The sequence below is a fragment of the Palaemon carinicauda genome, chromosome 44 (genome assembly GCF_036898095.1).
Source record: "Palaemon carinicauda isolate YSFRI2023 chromosome 44, ASM3689809v2, whole genome shotgun sequence".
Lineage (NCBI taxonomy): Eukaryota > Metazoa > Arthropoda > Malacostraca > Decapoda > Palaemonidae > Palaemon > Palaemon carinicauda.
The window spans coordinates 12926580-12946056 of NC_090768.1; the positions used below are offsets into that span (position 1 = coordinate 12926580).

The window sequence follows — 19477 nt, forward strand, 5'->3', positions numbered from 1 at the left end:
AGCAATCGGTGTACAGTATTAATTCGTTCTTTTCCAATTTTCTCGACAGCCATTCAGTACGGATTTGTGACCCTTTTTGTGGCTGCATTTCCCTTAGCACCTTTTTTTGCACTCATTAATAATATCGTAGAAATTCGACTTGATGCATATAAATACCTAACCCAAAGCCGAAGACCTCGAGCTGAAAGGATACAAGACATTGGCATCTGGTATGGAATACTGAAGGGGATCACATACTGTTCTGTTATAACTAATGTAAGTTTTTCTACCATTTTTTTAAAGGAAGCCTTGACAAATTGTAAAATGCAAATTTCATTATAATAATGAATTTATATTTATTTTGATTTGTGATGAATACTAATCAGTTTATTTATAAAGGAAGTAGGTATGCTTTTAAAGCTATAGTCAAATAGTGCGTCAAGTATTGTTTTTTTCAGGCCTTTGTTATTTCATACACAAGTGACTTCATTCCTCGTCTAGTGTACATGTTCGGGTATTCTGATAATCACAATCTCGTTGGTTATGTCAGTAATACTCTCTCAGGTTAGTCACTGTTTTACTGTTGCATTCTTGAACTAGATAATAAACATAAGCTCAGTATATTTGGATAAATTACAAATTATTTAAGATTGTCAATTTTTAATGATTTAATCATTTATATTGTGGAATTCACTTAAGTGGGCATTTTTTTATTGCTAATTGGACAGCTTAGTAGTTTTTTCCATTATTACAAATACATTTTCCTCATATTAGCCCATCACCATAGTTTAAATATGCAACCTCTTTAAAAGGTGAGGAAATAAAAAGCTTCCTTAAAATTTTCTGTAGATTGAGTGCATCAGTAACATTAATATATTTTCACCCACAAGATCACTTGGATGGGGTATGGAAAGTGTAACATATCCGCTTCTTAGTCACTTACTCTTGAAATAGTTATATTATTTCCATGAATCTTAACTGAAAATTAAGGCTATTATACTAGACATCATACAACTTTAGAGCATAACCCTGCTTACTGCAAATGAGCTTCCCCTGTGAAGATTCATTTCTCAAAAGGGGTATGATGTCACATTTCTAACTCTCCCCAAATAATTACCGGTATAGAATTATCTTTATGTGATGCTTTCTATTTGCCCATGATAATACTGTTGGAGTTTTGAAAAATGGCATTACCTCTGCTAAAGATCTATGCATTAATAGTACTGCGCAGTATTAGCCGTAAAAATTGTGAGGATGCATGTTACCTTTTCTAATCGCGAACAGCCCTAAATAAATGTATATTGCTATTATTTTCAATACATAGGCATACATAACTGATTCCCTTATAGAGCACATTTCAAATGGAGCATAGATTTAAACCGGCCATACATGTACGTAACTGGCTCTCTGACCTCAAAATGATTGGCACAAACTTAACATGAGTGGGGGCTACTGATTCCAGTCCTGTCAAGACTGACCTGTCCCATTGTCCTTTCAACATGCTGAAGTGACTGCACATTGCACTATTCTGCTGCCGCCTGTATACTGTTTATGGAATTGCTTAAAAAAGCATCATATATTGTATAAACAGTGACTACCACTTGGCCACGAAGAAAGATAAAATTCAATGACAATTGTTCTGTACTTAAACCTGTTAAATTCAGGTTATGTTTTTTGTACTTAGAATTGACATCAACCCATCTTCCCCATCATAGCTAATTGGTATGTTTGTGACTTGGCATTTGATTAATGATAAATTTTGCACATTTAAACATGTTTGTTCCGACAAGAGATACTGTATTTACCTCGAACTACTTTCATAGGAGGACTGGTAAAACCACTCCTCTCTGACCAAAAAGATTCAATTCCCACCCCCACAAAGCCTGGCCGCGACCCGGCCGCCATCTTGACTGCAGGTCCTCAGTTCTTGGTGGTCGGTTGTAACGTTCGCACGTCTCGACTTTGCTCCCACTCTGACCCTTACCTTGTGGTTCCCACGTCCTCTCCTCGTGTTCCCTGTGTTCCCTTGCGTTTTCCAGTGTCCTTTCCTTCCCTGTGTATGTATCGTTGCCCTGTGATGGAGGCTCATCATCGTTACCCTGGGCCTTCTGCGGAGAAAGCATGTGGCGCTTTCTTGTCCAAGGAAGAGGTTGCCCCGCATACTCTTTGTTCCACGTGTCGGGGACAAAGGTGTGCTTAGGATGCTACTTGCCTTTAATGCCTCGTTTGGCCCGACTGGCAATGGAAGTTAGTTGGGATGAAGAAGAAGAAGGCCAATAAGGAGAAACGTACTAAGTCAAGGGAAACGTCAGTAGAGTCGTCGACTCCGGTACAGGTGAAGTCCCCAAGGTCATCCCCAGTCCCCGTCTATGGCGGGGACGTAGGTGAGTCTGTTGTCGGGCCTCAACCGATTGTTGAGCCTGTTGTTTCGTCGGGTGAGGCCCCTGTGGCGGATCCCTTGTTACTGTCTTTGTGGGTGCGCTTGCGTCTTGTAGGTACCCCCTCCATGGAGGAGTTTTTGGCTCAAACTCGTGGTGCGGAGGTGCCCCCCTTGGTAGCAGTTCCGGCCGTAACTCCCGTAACCGAACTGCTTTCTCTGTGTGTCGTTATAGGTCCGTCATCGGGAACGTGAGATCCATATTGTGAGCATTGTGTGATGGACTCTTCCCATGTTGTTCTGCTGCCCTGGTCGGCCGTGCCCTGGGTAGTTCGCCGAGAGACGACGAGCAGCCTTGGGACGAAGGAGACCTCGGAGTGTGATGCACCCACCCCGAACTGTCTCCCTCGGTCGGGTCGGCAACCTCCGTGGTTGGGAAAACCGGGTCAGTGACCCCGCGGGACGACAAACCGACGGAGACTGATCTTCGGACGGGACCTCCTCGGAGAGTTCCTCCTCCCGCAAGAGGAGAAGGCGCAGGGGGCGCAAGAGGAACCGTTCACGGTCTTCCTTGAGGTACTCTAGAAAATATTCTAGGTCGTCCCGGAGGCGGTACAGGCGCCGCAAGAGCAGCAGCAGGAGGAACAGGTGGCATCGCAGACATGGCAGTTCCCATTGACCAAGGAAGGCTGGTTGGGGTTCCCCCATTCCCACTGCAGCAGGGGCTGCCCGTGTGACGGGGGTCCCCGAAAGGAGAGCGGGGCCCGTGGTCTACTCCCGGGGCTCTCCGGCTTGTCCATCGGCTGCCCACCCAGCAGCAAGCCCCGTGCGGCCAGGATTGGGTAGGGATCCCACAGGGATCCAGCAGAAGGAGTCTAAAGGTGTGAGCTCCCCAGGCTTGGGGATGGCTCCCACCAGCTCCCGCCCCACCAGAGGCACTCCTCAATACGGGTCCCCCCGCTTGGGTGGAGCCCTCGGCTACCCTCGCAGGCTCGACGATTGAGCCCCACTGTGAGGACGAGTTCCCGGTGGAGGAAGATGATGATGTGGGGATCTGGTGTTGCCGGACGCAACACCAGAGGAGACGTCGATGTATGAGAGGGTTCTGGCCTTGATCCGGGCCTAGAACAACCTGAGTGAGGCGGAGAGGCCCAATGTCAAGGTCCCCTCCTCAGTCGACTCTCTTAACGTGCCCACCGCAGCAGGGGTTGCCCGTGGGATGGGGGTCCCCTAGAGGAGAGTGGAGCTCGTGGAAGACTCCCGGGGCTCTCCAGCCTGTCCATCGGCCGGCCGCCCACCCAGCAGCAGGCCCCGTGCGGCCAAGAATGGGTAGGGCTCCCCCATTGACCCCGCAGAGGGAGCCTAGAGGTGGGAGCTATCCAGGCATGGTGAGGCCCCGTTCGAGCAAGGCGGGCAGGCCCATGACGGCTCCCACCCCCCCAGAGGCACTCCTTGATACGGGTCTCCCCGCTTGGGTGGATCCCTCGGCTACCCCGCAGGTTCGACGAGTGAGCCCCACCGTCCACCGCAGCAGGGGCTGCCCGTGAGATGGGGGACCCCGAGAGGAGAGAGGAGCGTGTGGTCGACTCCCGGGTCTCTCCGGCCAGTCCAGCGGCAGGCTCCATGCAGCCTAAAGTGGGTAAGGGTCCCCCAGTGACCCCGCAGAGGGAGCCTAGGGGTGTGAGCTCCCCAGGCATGGTGAGGCCCCGTTCGAGTGAGTTGGGCAAGCCCATGACGGCTCCCCCCCCCCCACCCCCCACCCCCCACCCCCGGGCTCTCCTCTATACGGGTCTCCCCGCTTGAGTGGAGGCCTCGGCTAACCCCGCAGGTTCAACGGGAACCTGGTATTGCCGGACGCAACACCGGAGGAAACGTCGATGTTCAGGAGGGTCCTAGCCTGGATCTGGGACCTGAACGACCTGAGTGAGGCGGAAGAGCCCAGGGATCTGGACTTCGCCATGGTGGTGGACAGGGCCCTGGGGACGGTGCCCAAGGAGGCCAGACCTTCTCGTTACAGGAGACCCTGTCGATGGAGGCCTCCGCTTAGTCCCTGTCTCATGCCATGTCCTGGTTGGACTTGTGGTCTGCGGCAGTGGGCACTTTCCACACCAGCCACTATCTCTCCAACGAAGGAGGCCTGAACCTCTTCCGAGAGCTTCTCCGGTCTAGACCAAAGCCATTAAGTTGGCTCAAGGGATCCAGGACAGAGACCCCAGGTTGCTTAAAAACTCCCCAGTAGAAGGGGAAGGTCTGTTCCCAGAGAACTTGGTGGAGCAGACGATGGAGAGACTCGTGAAGGAAGGCAGGTCCTGGGACTCCTCCCACCATCCCTCCTTCAAGGCCCCTCAAGGGTTCTCAGGTCCCTGCAAGCCCAGGTCCTCTTCCTCCAGGAGAGCCAGAGGAGCCCGGTTCCCTAGGAGGAAGTAGGGCGAGAGGCCCCCTTCCACTATCCCCGCCACCGGTGGGGGATGCCTCCAAAAACATTGGCAAAGTTGGGAGAATTCCGGAACCGACCCATGGACAGGGCGTGTTCTGAAGGAAGTCCACTGGGTCCCCTTCCTGGATGAGACCCCTCCCCTGGTAAGGGACCCTGGGGCAGACACCTTGCATACCGGGACTACTCCAACAAGGAAGCCCTTCAGGCGAGGATCTCCGCAATGTTGCTCAAGGGCTCCCTCCAATCGGTGTCGGACAACTCCCTGGGCGTCTACGGCAGACTCTTCCTAGTCCAGAAGTCCTCGGGGGGGTTGGAGGTTCGTGATAGACCTCTCGGCCCTGAACAAGTATATCAGGAAGACCCCATTAAAAATGGAGACTCCAAGGTCGGTCTTGGCGGCCATAAGGGAAGGGTTCAATATGATTCCCCTGGACCTGAAGTACTGTACTCCTACTTCCAGATCCCAGTCCATCCCTCAAGCAGGAAGTACCTCGGGCTGAAGTGGGAGCAGGTAGCTTATCGGTTCACCACCCTAGGCTTCTGCCTATCCATGGCCCCGCAGGTTTGCACAAGGGTGTTCTTGCTGGTGTCGGGGTAAATTCCGACTCCTATGTTACCTAGACGTTTGGTTGCTGCTTTCAGCGTCAAGGGACTCTTGCAGCAGCAACTGGACGTTCTGTTAGCCTTCTGCAGGGAGCTGGGTATTGTGGTAAATATGGAGAAATCCCAGCTGACACCAGTAAGAAGTACAGTATACAGTACTTGGGGATGGAGCTGGACACGACCTGGGCGCAGGCCTTCCCCTCCGAGGAGCGCATCAGGAACCTCAGAGAAATTTCCAGGGCCTCCCTATGAGGGCCAAGGACTGGCAGAGGCTTCTGGGTCACTCACCTGGCCTCCCTAGAGAAATAGGTCCCTCAAGGGACCCCTTCAGTGGAATCTAAAAGATCACTGGGCCAGACCGGTTCCCCCAATCAGGTGGAGCCGCTGTCCCCCGAAGGGAGGGTGGCCCTCGAGTGGTGGTCCCTGCTGGTGAACTCCAGGCGGGGCACCCCGCTGACATATACCCCCCCACCCCCCGAGACATTGCTCTTCAGGGATGCCTCCAAAGAGGGTTGGGGCACCCACCTGGCCTCTCACACACCACAAGGCCAGTGATCGCAGGTAGAGAGAGTTCTCCACATCGACGTCCTAGAGATCGTGCCCATTCAGAGGGCCCTGTCAATCTTCTAAGGGGAGCTAGAGGACAGGACGGTAGCCCTGTTGTGTGACAACGCCACAGTAGTGGCATATGTTAAGAAACAAGGAGGCCTTCATTCCAGGGAGCTCTGCCTCATAACAGAAAATATCGTAGAATGGGCCGAGAGGAGTCACATGGACCTCACGGCGAGGTTCATTCCGAGAAAACGAATCGTCGTAGCGGACGTTCTCAGCAGGAACGGCCAGGTCTTAAGTGCCGAATGGTCCCTGAACCCTCAGGTGGCCAGGGAAGTCCTGGAAAGGTGGGGTTCCCCTGTGATAGACCGATTCGTGACGAAACTGACCGCGAAGCTCTCGGTCTACTGCTCCCTGGTACCAGACTCGGGCCGAGATGGAAGACGCGTTTCAGCATTCCTGGGACATGGACATCTACGCCTTCCCACCCTTCGGGGTCCTCAGGAGGGTGTTGAACAGGCTCCTCCGATCCAGGGACACGAAGATGACCCTCGTGGCTACTTGGTGGCCCGAGAGGGAGTGGTTCGCAGACCTTCTTACGTTACTTACTTTGATGGCTGCTTTTCCGGTCCCATACAGCAGGGGAACCCCACTCTCTACAGGACCTCCACTGTTGTTTTACCTTGTTCGTTCACAGTATTTATCTTTTCAAGTCACATATTGTTCATTTACGGTTAAATTGTCATTGTCAAAAGACTCATGAAATAAGAAAGTCTTCAGTTTCCTCTTGAAAGCCTTAATGTCTTAATCATTCGAATGTTTCGTGGGAGCTTGTTATATAGTCTCGGGGCCGCATATTTAAAGGCTCTGGAGCCCAAAGTGGACATAAATCTAGGTTCCAACAGTTTGAAGCCATTTGTAACTATTCTCGTGTCGCCACGATTTGTTGGCTGTGCAATATGTAGCAATTCTCTTAAGTATTTTGGACGACCGGTTCTTTTAAATTCAATTTTCGCTTTAATCGGCAGCCAGTGTAAATCAATCGGTATAGGGGTGATCCTTTCTCTAGGTGGGACACCTTTTATCAGTCTGGCTCCTCTGTTTATTATGTTTTGTAATTTCTTAAGTTGGACTTTTGGTAAATTGTAGTAGATAGAGTTGCGGTAGTCAGTCCTGGTCATAACACAGTTTATCACAAGTTTCTTAACAGAATTTTCGTCCAGGTACATTTTTATAAACGCAATATTTCTTAGATAATAACCAGCACTTTTTATTACATTATTCAGGCTCTAGCGTCATATCCCCCTTGGCCTCTTCCTCTAAGACAAGACCTCCTGTGTCAGTCGCACTTCCTAAAGTTCCACGAAACCTGCAGGGGCTCCCCCTTCACGCATGGCGACTATAGAGTGCCTGCTGAAGAGGGATGGTTTCTCGGGTTCAGCGGCCTCCTACATTGCGGGTTTGTGCGACCCAGAAGACTTACTCCCATGAACGGTAAGAGGAGTCAGGTAGTACTTGAGTAGAACAACCAGGTACCGCCCGGGTCTTGCCTCCTTCATCTCCACAGGCCTGGTCAAGAAGGCAGTGTTGAGGAATACCGTCTCCTTTTGGTTGCGAGAGGTCATTAGGAGGGCTTATGAGACTTGCGGAGTGCCTCCCCCCAAGCACGCTAAGCCTCACGACATCAGGGGCTTGGGTACCTCCTTGGCCTTCTCCAAAAGCATGGCTGTTTCTCAGATCTTAAAGCCGGAGTCTGGAAGAGGCAGTCTACTTTCACAGCCCATTACTTAGAAGACGTTACGAGGAAGACGTTAGATATCATCCTGTTAGGTCCGGTGGTGGCAGGTCTTCAGCAGGTGTGAAAGTCCTACGAGGTTCTGTTGCGATAGTTAGTGATGCACACACATTCCCCCTATCCTTCCTGAATCCCCCCCCCCCCCCCCCCGCTTCCCTATACCCTTAGAGCGGGAGGAACGAATGTGAGTTATCAATTGATTGCTAGGTGTATTATTAATGTGTGGTATATGATTCTTATCCCCCCCCTGGTGTGCCCATCCATCTACCATGGGGCTTTTTGCCCCTGAGGCCAGGGTGCCCTAGTCCCAGTTCACCCCCCTCCTCTTAAGTCTGAGTCTCCTATGAAAGTAGTTCGAGGTAAGTATCTTGTCGTAATAAATCAGAAATTTTAAGTAATTTCTATTTTTCCTAACGATACTTACCTCGAACTACTTTCGGGTTATGGCCCTCCTGTCCGTCCCCTGGTGAACTGGCACTCAGAGAGTGGGCGAAGTTTGGAGCGAGAACTGAGGACCTAAGGTCAAGATGGCGGCCGGGTCGCGGCCGGGCATTGTGGGGTGGGAATTGAATCTTTTTGGTCGAAGCGGAGTGGTTTTACTAGTCCTCCTATGAAAGCAGTTCGAGGTAAGTATCGTTAGGAAAAATAGAAATTACTTAAAATTTCTGATTTTTCATATTTCAAATAAGCCATAAATATTAATACATTAAAGTCTGGATTCTCTTAACAACCTCGGGGTCAGAGCCACAGGCGAAACCATTCAAAGACCATAGTATCTGACTGGCCGGGTTTCGAACCCTGGTCCAGGATACTTGTATGACATTGACTTTACCATTTAGCTACGAAGAAAGTAAAAGTTAATGACAATTCTTCTGTACATATACCGGTCGAATTCAGGTTTTTTTTGTACTTAGAATTGAAATCAACCCATCTTCACCATATTTTGAGAATTCAGTGTGGCCATCATCCCTTGAAAGTGCCACAATCTTGCTGACTCTAGCACTAGAAGCCATAGCTAGCAAAAAGATTGAATTTTGAGTAAGATCCCTCAAAGAGGTAATGTCTTTATCTATTCAGGAGGCTAAGTGCAAGACTTCATCCAATGACCATGGGATGGCCTTGGGCGGAGAATTTGGTTTCAATTTAGCTCAAGCCTTTAGGATCTTATTGAATGGTTCGCTATTGAGTTACATATCAAAAGCGTAAGCAATAGGTCTGGTTAGAGCCAATTTACATGAGGCAATAGTTGTCGAGGCCAAACTTTGTTTGTGTAGTGATATAAAGAATGAAATACAAAGTCCATCGTAATGGAAGAGCGCTAATGTACTTTTAACAAATTCCACTTATATTCTTCTATAAAATCAATCCTCTCCTTTGCAACTCCTAACTTTCTTTCAGCCGCTAGGGCGAGAAAATCATGAGCTGAAGGTTTTTCGTTGTCCAGGAGGAAGCGAAGACAGTTTTCTGTTGAACATCCTAGGACTGCAATGGAGACGTTTGAAGGATCGGGTGAGGTTTGAGTTCCAGAACAAGAAGGTACCAATTACTCTTGGGCCAATTTGGGGCCACCAGTGCTGCTGTACCTTTGAAAGTCCGTAGTTTGTTTAGGACCTTCATAAGAAGGTTGAATTGTGGAAAGCTGTAAATGCGGGACCACTGGTTCTAATACAGTGACATCGCATCTGTCCCCATTGCTTCTGGATCTAAGTTCAGATACTGGGGAAGCTTCTTGTTGAAGCTCGTCGCAGTGGTCTACCTTCAATTTCTGCCTTCTTCACAGCCTCTAAAATTTTTGAGGCAAAGGGAAAGACATATCCTTAGGAGCAATAAAGGTGGCGTGCTTTCTGCCAAAGGCAAAGTTGAATGTTAGTAAACTTGGCCGTCTTTAGCTCCTTTTTTTTATCTCTTTGACACCTTAGTCCTCAGAGCTAATGTATCTATTTGGGCTACATAAGAGTTATAGGTTGGAGTTTACATTAGTGTTATTTTTCTTGTATGCATAAATCCTATTAGTTTTACTAGTTTTCTTCTAACATAGCTTATTGAAAGGAAGTATTTTAGATTTTCATGGACACACAAGTAGGCTAAGTAAAAGTGATGGGCTTTTCATAGGGAACAAAATAACTCCTTGCTATTACATGTTTTATGTAACATGATAGTAAAAGCACTGTAAACCACAAATCCTTGACCCATCGTCATCATTGGAAGGCTTAGGTCATTACAGCTGAGAAGTAGCTCCTAGTGCTTTGAGGCCCTTGGTACCTAGTCTCCTGGCAAATGCTCCTAGTAGTGCAGGAAAAGTGACAGTCAGCCTCTGATAGCACTTGAGGATCTGTTCTCCGATTGATACTTGTTAAATATTTGCTTTAAAAGTAGAATGTTGAAAACTATTTTAGCACCATTATTTTTTATGAAGTTAGAATAGTTTTTTAAAACTTATTGTACATTATAGTTGTAGAAGATTTTCACCTAAACTAATTTCATATAATTCAAGAAGTTAGTGAATTAAAAAACTTTGAAACTTTTACAGGTATTAGTTAATTACTTTTTTTATTATTTTCAGTATTTTACACAAATGACTACGAGGAAAACATGGGGCCTGATAAACCACCAAGAGAAGATTGGCCATCTGAATGCCACTATAGAGCCTATAGAAATAACCCTGATGATGATAAACCTTATGCATTTACATTGCAGTTTTGGCATGTTGCTACAGCTCGCCTTTCTTTTATTATAATATTTGAGGTTTGTGAAATACTGTATAGGATTTACTGTTTGTTGCATTTACAGTAATTTCATGATCAATTATTTTTAATGCATTCCTTGTGAATAATTGTTTAGCACAGAACTAATCCAATCTTCACAAATTTTATTGATTTATAATTATATGTTTTGCAGCACATTGTATTCTTCCTTACTGGCATCGTTGCATTGGGCATTCCTGATATACCAGTAGAGGTTAGGAATCAAATGAAGAGAGAGAAAAAGGTAAGGAAATAAGATCGCAAATGCATGTAAGTAAAAATTAGTTAAATTTTTTGGAAGAAAATGGAGAATTTAAGTTGTTATAAAAAACTTCATGACAGAGCAGATAACTTAATAAAAAGCATTTCATTAGTCTTAATGATGAAATTGTACAGCAAAGCAGCCATTTTAATATTCAAAATTTCATAGGTATGAGTCTAATTTTACTTCTTTAAACAATTAAGTATAATAAATATATAGAAATAAGCTTTTCAGAATGTTAAAGTGGCTTGGCATATCATTGATATTGGTAACTATGTTAGTTAATGAAGATGATAATTATAGAACTTTAATGATGAAGTAACCCATCTAGGTTATTTTCAAGAGAATGAGAATAAATAGCCAAGAATTCAAAAAATACATATATTTTCTTCATAAAGATTATCTTTTTCAACAATTTATTAAAAAGTTTAAAAAAAAAAAACAATTACTCACAGGTCATAAGTCACTATATTTGCTATTAAATATTATATTTTTCCTAATCTTTATCAATAGGTCGAAAAGGAGACATTATTTGAAAATGAGATGCGCAAAATAAGAGAAGAAAGGCATGGTCGGCAGTCTCATCCAAAACAAAACATCGACGATGATCTAAATGGCGATCTTGGGGAAGGACTTGGTTCTAGACCAAATTCTCGAGCTACGTCAGCTCCATCTGCTCCAAAATATTTCAAGAACCATCACATTTGAGGTATTGTTGCAGGTACAGTGCATGTTTAGAATTTGTATTTCCTGCACTTATTATAACAAAAAGGTGCTAGCTGCCAGGTAGTTTGCATAGAAACTTCTTTCTAGGAGCATGCAGTCTCATACCTGTGGATTCATGGGGAGTTGAAGAGATTACCACAAATCATGGAAATTTAAAAAAAATTAGTGCCATAAGGTAAGAAGACTCATCGCCACCCTTACCAAGTTAGTGCAGCTTTTGCGTGGTGTATTCTCTACACTAACTAAGTAATCATTCTCCTTGCATGATTCACTCATTTTACTGTAGTGTATATCACTATAATCTGTATTGTAACATCACAACAGTACTCAGAGGTATGCTTACACTTAAAAAAAAAATTTCCTAAAGTACACATACCAGTAAAGCCATAAAGATGCTTCTGTGTATGGTAGTCAGTATGCCATGATGTACTAAGTAAGGGGAAGGGGTCTAAATAGAGTACAGTGGTTGTGTCATCACAGCTATAAACCAAGGAAATTTTATGCAATATATTTATTTCTACCAAAAAAGTATTTTTGGGGTTAAATGTGTGGTCTCAAGATCTTAACCGTGGAAGGCTAGAACAGGGAATCTAATAAAAAGAAATAATAGTCTTCCATGCTCCAGGGCCAGTGTGTCAACATACATAACACAGACCCAGTGTGTATAAAGGAGACCCTTAGATTCAGACTCTATTGAATCGATCACAGAATCTTGAGCTGAAATACAGTAGGTCGGGCCACCGATGACACGCTATTACAGAGAATCAATACTGGTATTGGAAACAAAGCTTCCTGAGTACTTGTATGCATTCTACTACCATTTTTTATCTGTTATCAGACAAGCATTTGGACATACAGTACTTTTCTGCCTACTCTGAGCATTATTAGGTTCCATCTTCCTCAACTTTTGCCAAGTGCAATTTTGTTATTAGTTATTTGTAGCGATAGTTAACATTATAAACTTAGAGTCATTTGTCTCTGGGTGCTGTTTACTTTGAGTTTCTTACTCGCCATATCACTCAGTTTAGTTTCTTATTTTTCATGGTATCTTGGGAATGGATTAGCTTTAAAAGTTTGTCTTCTCTTTATTTTTTTTTCTAGAATGAACATAGTTATTTGTTTACCAAGTCTAATTTGTGATTCTTAGTTTTATTTTTTATTATTTTTTTTTTTCATTTTTTTAATTAAAGTAGCCGGGAAATGTTTAAATGTTTTAGCATACGACCCCACTACAACTAACAACTTTTTATATGTTTAGGTGTAGTATTTAATCCCCACTTCTTTTCTTTTAAATTTTCTTGCAAAGCCTATCAGGCTGTTGCATAATATATTTCAGCCTAATCTGTCTTGATATTCGTGTTAAATTTGTCAGTTTAATAAATTATAGTCATCTGCTCGGTTTTCTTTGTATGGCAGTCGTTATCCCGTGATATAAAGTGGACCCCCGGGGTACGGCGTCCCCAGCTTACGTTTTTTTCACGGTACGGTGTGGAATACGATGTTTTTTCGTCCCCTTGTTACCGCATTTTCCCCACCTTACGGCATCGAATTCCAAAATTCAAACTTGGCGGTCGGTACGCGTACGACTGTGCGAGTCACTCGCCTCGCACCACGCTCATACGTCACTGCATACGTCACTAAGAAGCTGGTCTGCTATTAGTTGGCATCACAGCGTCACTAAGATGCCGATACGCTATTGGCCGAAATCCCTCCCACAATGCCTGAGAGAGATGCTGCCTCTCTCTCTCTCTCTTTGTTAATCACAAGCTCAGTTCAGAATCTCGTGTGTGTTTCGTAAGGACTTGATCTCGTGTGAGTGCTTGCGATATCGTATTTTTTGGGCATTTTAGTGCTCAATTCCAACTTTAATTCGTTAGCCATGGGTCCCAAGATTGCTAGTGATGTTAAAGGGAGAAGTAAGAAGATGATTACTATGGAAACGAAGCTGGAGATAATAAATACGAAGAAGGAATGCGCATCTTTACCCTCACTACTACAAATGGCCGTAACCAGTCAACGATTGGTACAATCACCAAGAACATGGAAGCCATTAAAGCAAGTAAGTCTAATAAAGCCATGACTGTCCTTGCCAGTGGAAGGACCTCAATCAACGACGAGATGGAGAGACTCCTCCTACTATAGATTAAAGAGAAGGAAATCGCTGGTGATACACACGCAATCGGTAATTTTGCACAAGCCGAGCGCCATCTTCGCCAATCTCGTTGAAACCCAGAGAGACGGTGGAGACGAAGGAACGTCGCAGCAAGCCCCCAAGAGTTCAAGGCTTTTCATGGGTGGTTTGATCGCTTCACGAAGAGGACTGGTATTCACTCAGTCGTCAGGCATGGAGAGGCGGCCCATTCTGACAAGAAAGCAGCAGGAGAATTCCTCAAGAAGTTTGAGAAATTAATTTCCAGAGAAGGCTACATTCCTCAGCAAGTGTTTAACTTTGATGAAACTGGCCTTTTCTGGAAGAAAATGCCCTGTCGTATATATATCACAGCAGAAGAAAAGAAACTTCCTGGCCATAAACCGATGAAGGACAGGCTTACCCTCGCATTTTGTGCAAATGCCAATGGGGACTTGAAAATCAAGCCCCTACTGGTGTACCACTCAGAGAATCCTCGTGCCTTCAAGGCACAAAATATCACGAAGGATAGGCTCTCGGTATTTTGGAGGTCTAATGCCAAGGCCTGGGTCACGAGGACCATATTTATTGAGTGGGTAAACGTCTGCTTCGGTCCTGCTGTTAAGAAATTTTTAGAAGAGAACAATCTTCCTCTAAAATGTCTCCTGGTACTGGACAATGCCCGTGCTCACCCTCCTGGCCTCGAGGCCAACATACATCCTGACTTCTTCTTCATCAAGGTTCTCTATCTGCCACCGAACACCACCCCGCTCCTCCTGCCTATGGACCAGCAAGTGATTGCCAACTTCAAGAAGCTTTACACGAAGCATCTGTTCAAAAGATGCTTCGAAGTGACCGAAAGCACTCAACTCACCCTCCGTGAATTTTGGAAGGGGCATTTTGACATCGTTCAATGCCTGAAGATGATCGATAAAGCTTGGAATGAGGTTTTACGTCGCACCTTGAACTCGTCATGGAAGAAACTGTGGCCAGCTGTTGTGGCAGAACGCGCCTTCGAAGGTTTCGAACCCTCAACTGAAGACGAGGCCGTTGATGATCCTGCCCCTGAGGGTGATGTTGAAGTAATTTCAATCGCGAGGTCCATGGGGCTTGTTGTCGATGAGGCTGACATCGATAACCTTATCGAGGAGCACAGGGAGGAGCTTACGACTGAAGACTTGAAAGAGTTGGAGGCAATGCAGTTGACAATCATTCAAGAAGAGCACCACTCTAGTGGTGGCGAGGACGGTGGGGAGGCAGAAGAAATGACATCGGCAGAAATAAGGGAAGCTATCGGTTGGTATGAAAACCTTACAAGATTCATTGAAAAAAAAAAAAAACAGAAAAACTTCACACAGGTGTGTGAGTCATTTTAGAAATATTTTGAGTTGTCGTCAGAAACAGGCTTCTTTGGATAGATATTTCTCCAAAAGAGAAGTGTTAGAAAGCAAAGATGATATAAGTGATTCTAGTAAAAAAGCTAAAAAAGAGTAAAGTGAAGACGAAGTGCTACTGTATAAAATTAAGTTCTAGAAAAAAAAATCATAAAAAATATTTCAAAAGACAAAAATAATAAAAAAAGCATTTTTAATTTTAAGTGTTTTATAAGAATAAATTTATTATTAAGTGTAACATAATTAGCATTGATACGTTTTTATATCTGCCGTCTCCTCCCCCCTCTGCCTTAACCCACTACCAGCTCAAGTCACGTCACTCCAAAGGTAAATAAAATTCTATTTTTCCTTTACAGTACTGTATATAATTTTTATTTATAATGTTATTTAATTATATGCTGTACAGTACATGTATATTATATATAAATACTGTAGCACAGTACTTACTAGACTATTTTGTTACTAATTTTTAATATGCATATAAAATTTTGATGTTTTTACCTAGGGTTTTGCACACATTAGCTATTCTATTGCCTGCCATACGACATTTTCACTATACGATACCAACTCCGGAAAGGATTAATGTCGTATGGCGGGGGTCTACTGTAGTTGGTAAGGAGAAAGGGTCTAAGAGTGTAGTTGTGGATGCATCATCATTGCTGTAAACCAAAGTAAATCTATAATATATTTCTGCACAAAAATATTCTCCTCTTTTATATTAAAAAAGATAAGAAAAAGAATGACTATAATTATACAGAGTATGTACTGTATTGGTAAGTTGTTTCTCGTGAAAAGATCCAGTTATCCTACGTAGAGGCACAATTGGTGACGTTTACGAGGATGAAAAGTCTTGCAGTTAGTGGTGAATTACCGATTTAGGAATGTAACAGCATGACATGACATCTCTCTGTGGACTCGTATCAGTGTGGTAAAGAAAAATTTATGGAAATTTAAATTACCCACCATACATTTCTGCTAGAAAAATTTTACGGTACTGTACTGTGCAAGGCAGCATATCTTAGCAATCCATGTTTGCCAACGGTTATATAAGCGGATGAGCAACTTGGTGGAGTAACGAGAACTTTGGGTGTGGAAGAAGTGTTCCCCCCCCCTAAAACTCTATGGAGTCACTGCCTGCAGGGCAACGGATTGTATTGTAAGGCAATGGACAAACTGTCTCTTCAGCTTTTACTCCAGATGTCTGGCAGATGATCTTACATGAATTGTATGGAGCGGAAGGGGTCACTTACCTTAGTTAGATAGACACTGCGCATCACAAGGAACTGGCTATCCTTTGATAAATTTAGTCAAGGAATTCTCTATAGATTTAGTCAGTCTATGGAAAGCAAATATGACAATGGCCGGGCAAAGTAGCGTGCTGAGAATCTCCCGGTTTATAAATATAGAAAGATTGAAAATTGGTAATTGGAATGTTAGAACCATGAATCAGCTTGGGGAAGTTACAGGAAGTAGAGAATGAATTTATGAAATATAGTTTGGCTATCTTGGCCCTATCTGAAACACGTAAAGGGAGTGATAAAGAAATTTTAGACCAAGACAATACATATATCTACTCAGGAAGAACAGATGGAGTTGGAAGAGAATGGGTAGGAATGATGATGACACGAAGAGCAGAAAATGCATTTAGGGAATGGAGAGCTGTAAATAGTAGATTGTTAGTATTATAGTTTGCTATGCACCAACAAATGATTCCCCCAAAGAAAGGAAAGATAAATACTATGAAGAGCTGCAGGGTGAAATAAATGAGATCTCAGAGAGAGAAGAAAATTGTGATTGGTGACTTCAATGCTAAAGCTGGAAGGAGTAATCAAGGTAACGAGAGAGTGATGGGTGTTGAGGGTCTTGGCAAAGTTGCAAATGAAAATGGAGCACATTTCATAAGTTTCTGTTCAACAAACAAATTTGTCATAGAAGATACTCTTTTCCAGCACAAGGACAACCACAAATATACATAGACTTTACCATGTGGTAATTACAAAAATCAAATAATCACCTAGCCATTAATAAAGAGAGGACGACGACTGAGAAATGTAAGAAGCTATAGAGGTGCAGATATTGGTAGTGATCACCAGTTCTTCATTGCCACTAAAATTAAAACTAAAAGCACCCAACATAAATGTAGATAGAATATCTAGATTTTATTATACAACTGAGCTTCTTTAAGATGGGCACAAAGAAATTTTTGTAATTGAATGTAGGAATCAATCTGCAGTCTTAAAGACTTTAGAGATGAAGAGTAGACGATTAATAAAGAATGGTGTGATATTAAGAACACATCAGTCAGTTGGCAGGGAAGTTTCAGGACATGGTTACAAGGAGAAAACATGGATAACAAAAGATACTTGGGATACTATATAAAGGAGACAAAGACAAAATTTGATTGTTGAAAGTTTTCAAGGAAGTAATGAAAATTACAAGGTAGAGCATGCTAAGTATTCCAGTATTGATAAGGAGTTAAAAGAAAAGTCAGAAATGACTGGAGAGAATATTTAGACAGGAAAACAGATGCGGCTGACAGAGCTACGAATTCAGGGATTGGCTTTGGTGTAAGAATTGCTCACAGAATTATTAAAGAAAGCTCTAATGGGGCAAAGAAAAAGAAGCATATACCCATCAAAATGAGAGATAGATCTGTTATAACAACAGAAGATGATAAAAGGCAACGTTGGATGGAACACTAGTGAGGTTATGAATACGAGATATGAAGGCAATAATTTGATTGATATATCTGAAGCTGAGGAAGATCTTCATGCGTCCATGAATGAATTCAATGTGATTGAAGTCGAAGCTATCCTAAAAAACTAGAGAGATGGAAAGCCCCTGGATACGATGGAATAACTGCTCAGATGATATTGGTCGAAAATGAAGTGACTCCCAGAATTCTTACAGAATTATTTTGTAGAATGTGGAGTGAAGAGGCAAAACCTGATGAACGGGAGCTAAGAGTGTTGGTGAAAATGGCAAAAAAAGATCCGACTGATTGCAGTAATTAGAGAAGCATTACTCTTGCATCAGTTGTCATGAAAATATACAGTATGCTCATTCTAAAGAGACTAGAGAGAAAGATTGCTGAAAAGCTGAGAGATGAAAAAGCAGGCTTTCGAAAAGGTAGATGATGTACTGACCATGTGGTATAGAACATTGAAATCTAATTTTGATGGCATTTGTGGACTATGAAAAGGCTGTGAACACTAGAGTACTCCAACGGAATGCATTGTAATCTATGTTGTTTATCCTCCTCGTAGATTTTATAATGCATAGAACAGTTGGATATGGTGGAGAAGAATTGGACTTGATTGGTAACAAGAAATTAGCTGACCTAGAGTATTAGTATAGTTGCCAAAATGTCAACCTGGCAATGTTCAAAGATGCAAGGTTTTTTAAGTGAAATGTATTCATATGTGTATTTGAATAATTTTCAGCCTTGTTGGCACAGGGCAAACTTTTGGAGAAAACATTTTGAGCTAATCAGCATGATTGGTGTTAATTATAGCTAATGCATCTAATTAAAATGTAAATTTTTTACTAAGTGTCCTAGAATCATGTACAATACCACTTTTCCATACAAGTTTGACCCAGAGAATTCATTTCTGATATTTTTTTTTTTTGTGATTACAGGTCACGGTCACCATCAAATGTAAAGGTCACCATCAATTGTAAAGGTCAAGGTCATTTATGGCTGTATATGCATTGTGAAAATATGATCAAGTGACGTTTATATATTATGGTGAATGATGTCAGTAAAATTGTGCATTTATTAGTAAAAAGACAGACTTAGCACTCTTTTAAACAATTTACTTTAGATCTCTAGAGATATGTATCCATTTGAAAATTTCTCTTCAGTTTTCCAATTTGATCTGCAGATTTAAAGAAAAAAGATGCACATAATCAAAATGTAACGTTTTGAATAAGAGTCCTAAAATCCTGTGTGATACCACTCTTCTATATTACTTTGATGCAAAGAATTAATTTCTCGTATCCTTTTTCGTGATAAAAGGCCAAGGTAATGATCTAATGTAAAGGTCAAGGTTATTTTGAACCACTTTTGTTGAAAAGTCCGTACTTTAGCAACTAACTGCAAAGAATGTTTTTGTATGCATGTCACCTGATTACTTATGCAGATTTTGATCTGAACTAATTATCATGCATCTCGCTCACATTCAGATCTTCATACAAATAAGGATCTTCATTATCTTCATTCCCATCCTGATCATCATTCTCCTCAATGTGTTCTTCCTTGGTGAAAGGGTTCCAGCAATCATCACCTGCTGTGCATCAACAGTATACAGTACAACTCGGTTTTTCCCGGTGATAGCTACAGTTGGTTTCCTTGCATGCTTCTCCCTTTGCACAGCCACCACAACTAATCACACTCATCAGTCAGAGGCAGTAGTCTTGGTTGGCCATCATCGATGCTGGAACAAACCATTCCATCGTTTACTTAACATCCCTGCTCTGT

General features: G+C 43.3%; 1 protein-coding gene across 5 annotated transcripts in view; it reads left to right on the plus strand.

Moving 5' to 3' along the window:
• LOC137634164 (anoctamin-5-like) overlaps positions 1 to 19477 on the plus strand; it is a 500953-nt gene that overhangs the window by 467683 nt on the left and 13793 nt on the right. For 2 of the 5 annotated variants that reach the window (XM_068366420.1, XM_068366422.1), the window contains exons 17-21: positions 50 to 255; positions 438 to 543; positions 10307 to 10488; positions 10642 to 10731; positions 11263 to 11470. In XM_068366420.1, the coding sequence (XP_068222521.1) occupies positions 50 to 255; positions 438 to 543; positions 10307 to 10488; positions 10642 to 10731; positions 11263 to 11457 (779 nt within the window). In that variant the 3' untranslated portion in view covers positions 11458 to 11470. Of the gene's footprint in view, positions 1 to 49; positions 256 to 437; positions 544 to 10306; positions 10489 to 10641; positions 10732 to 11262; positions 11471 to 11562; positions 11651 to 19477 lie in introns of all 5 variants that reach the window. The other 3 variants (XR_011042462.1, XR_011042463.1, XM_068366421.1) reach the window with 3 other exon arrangements.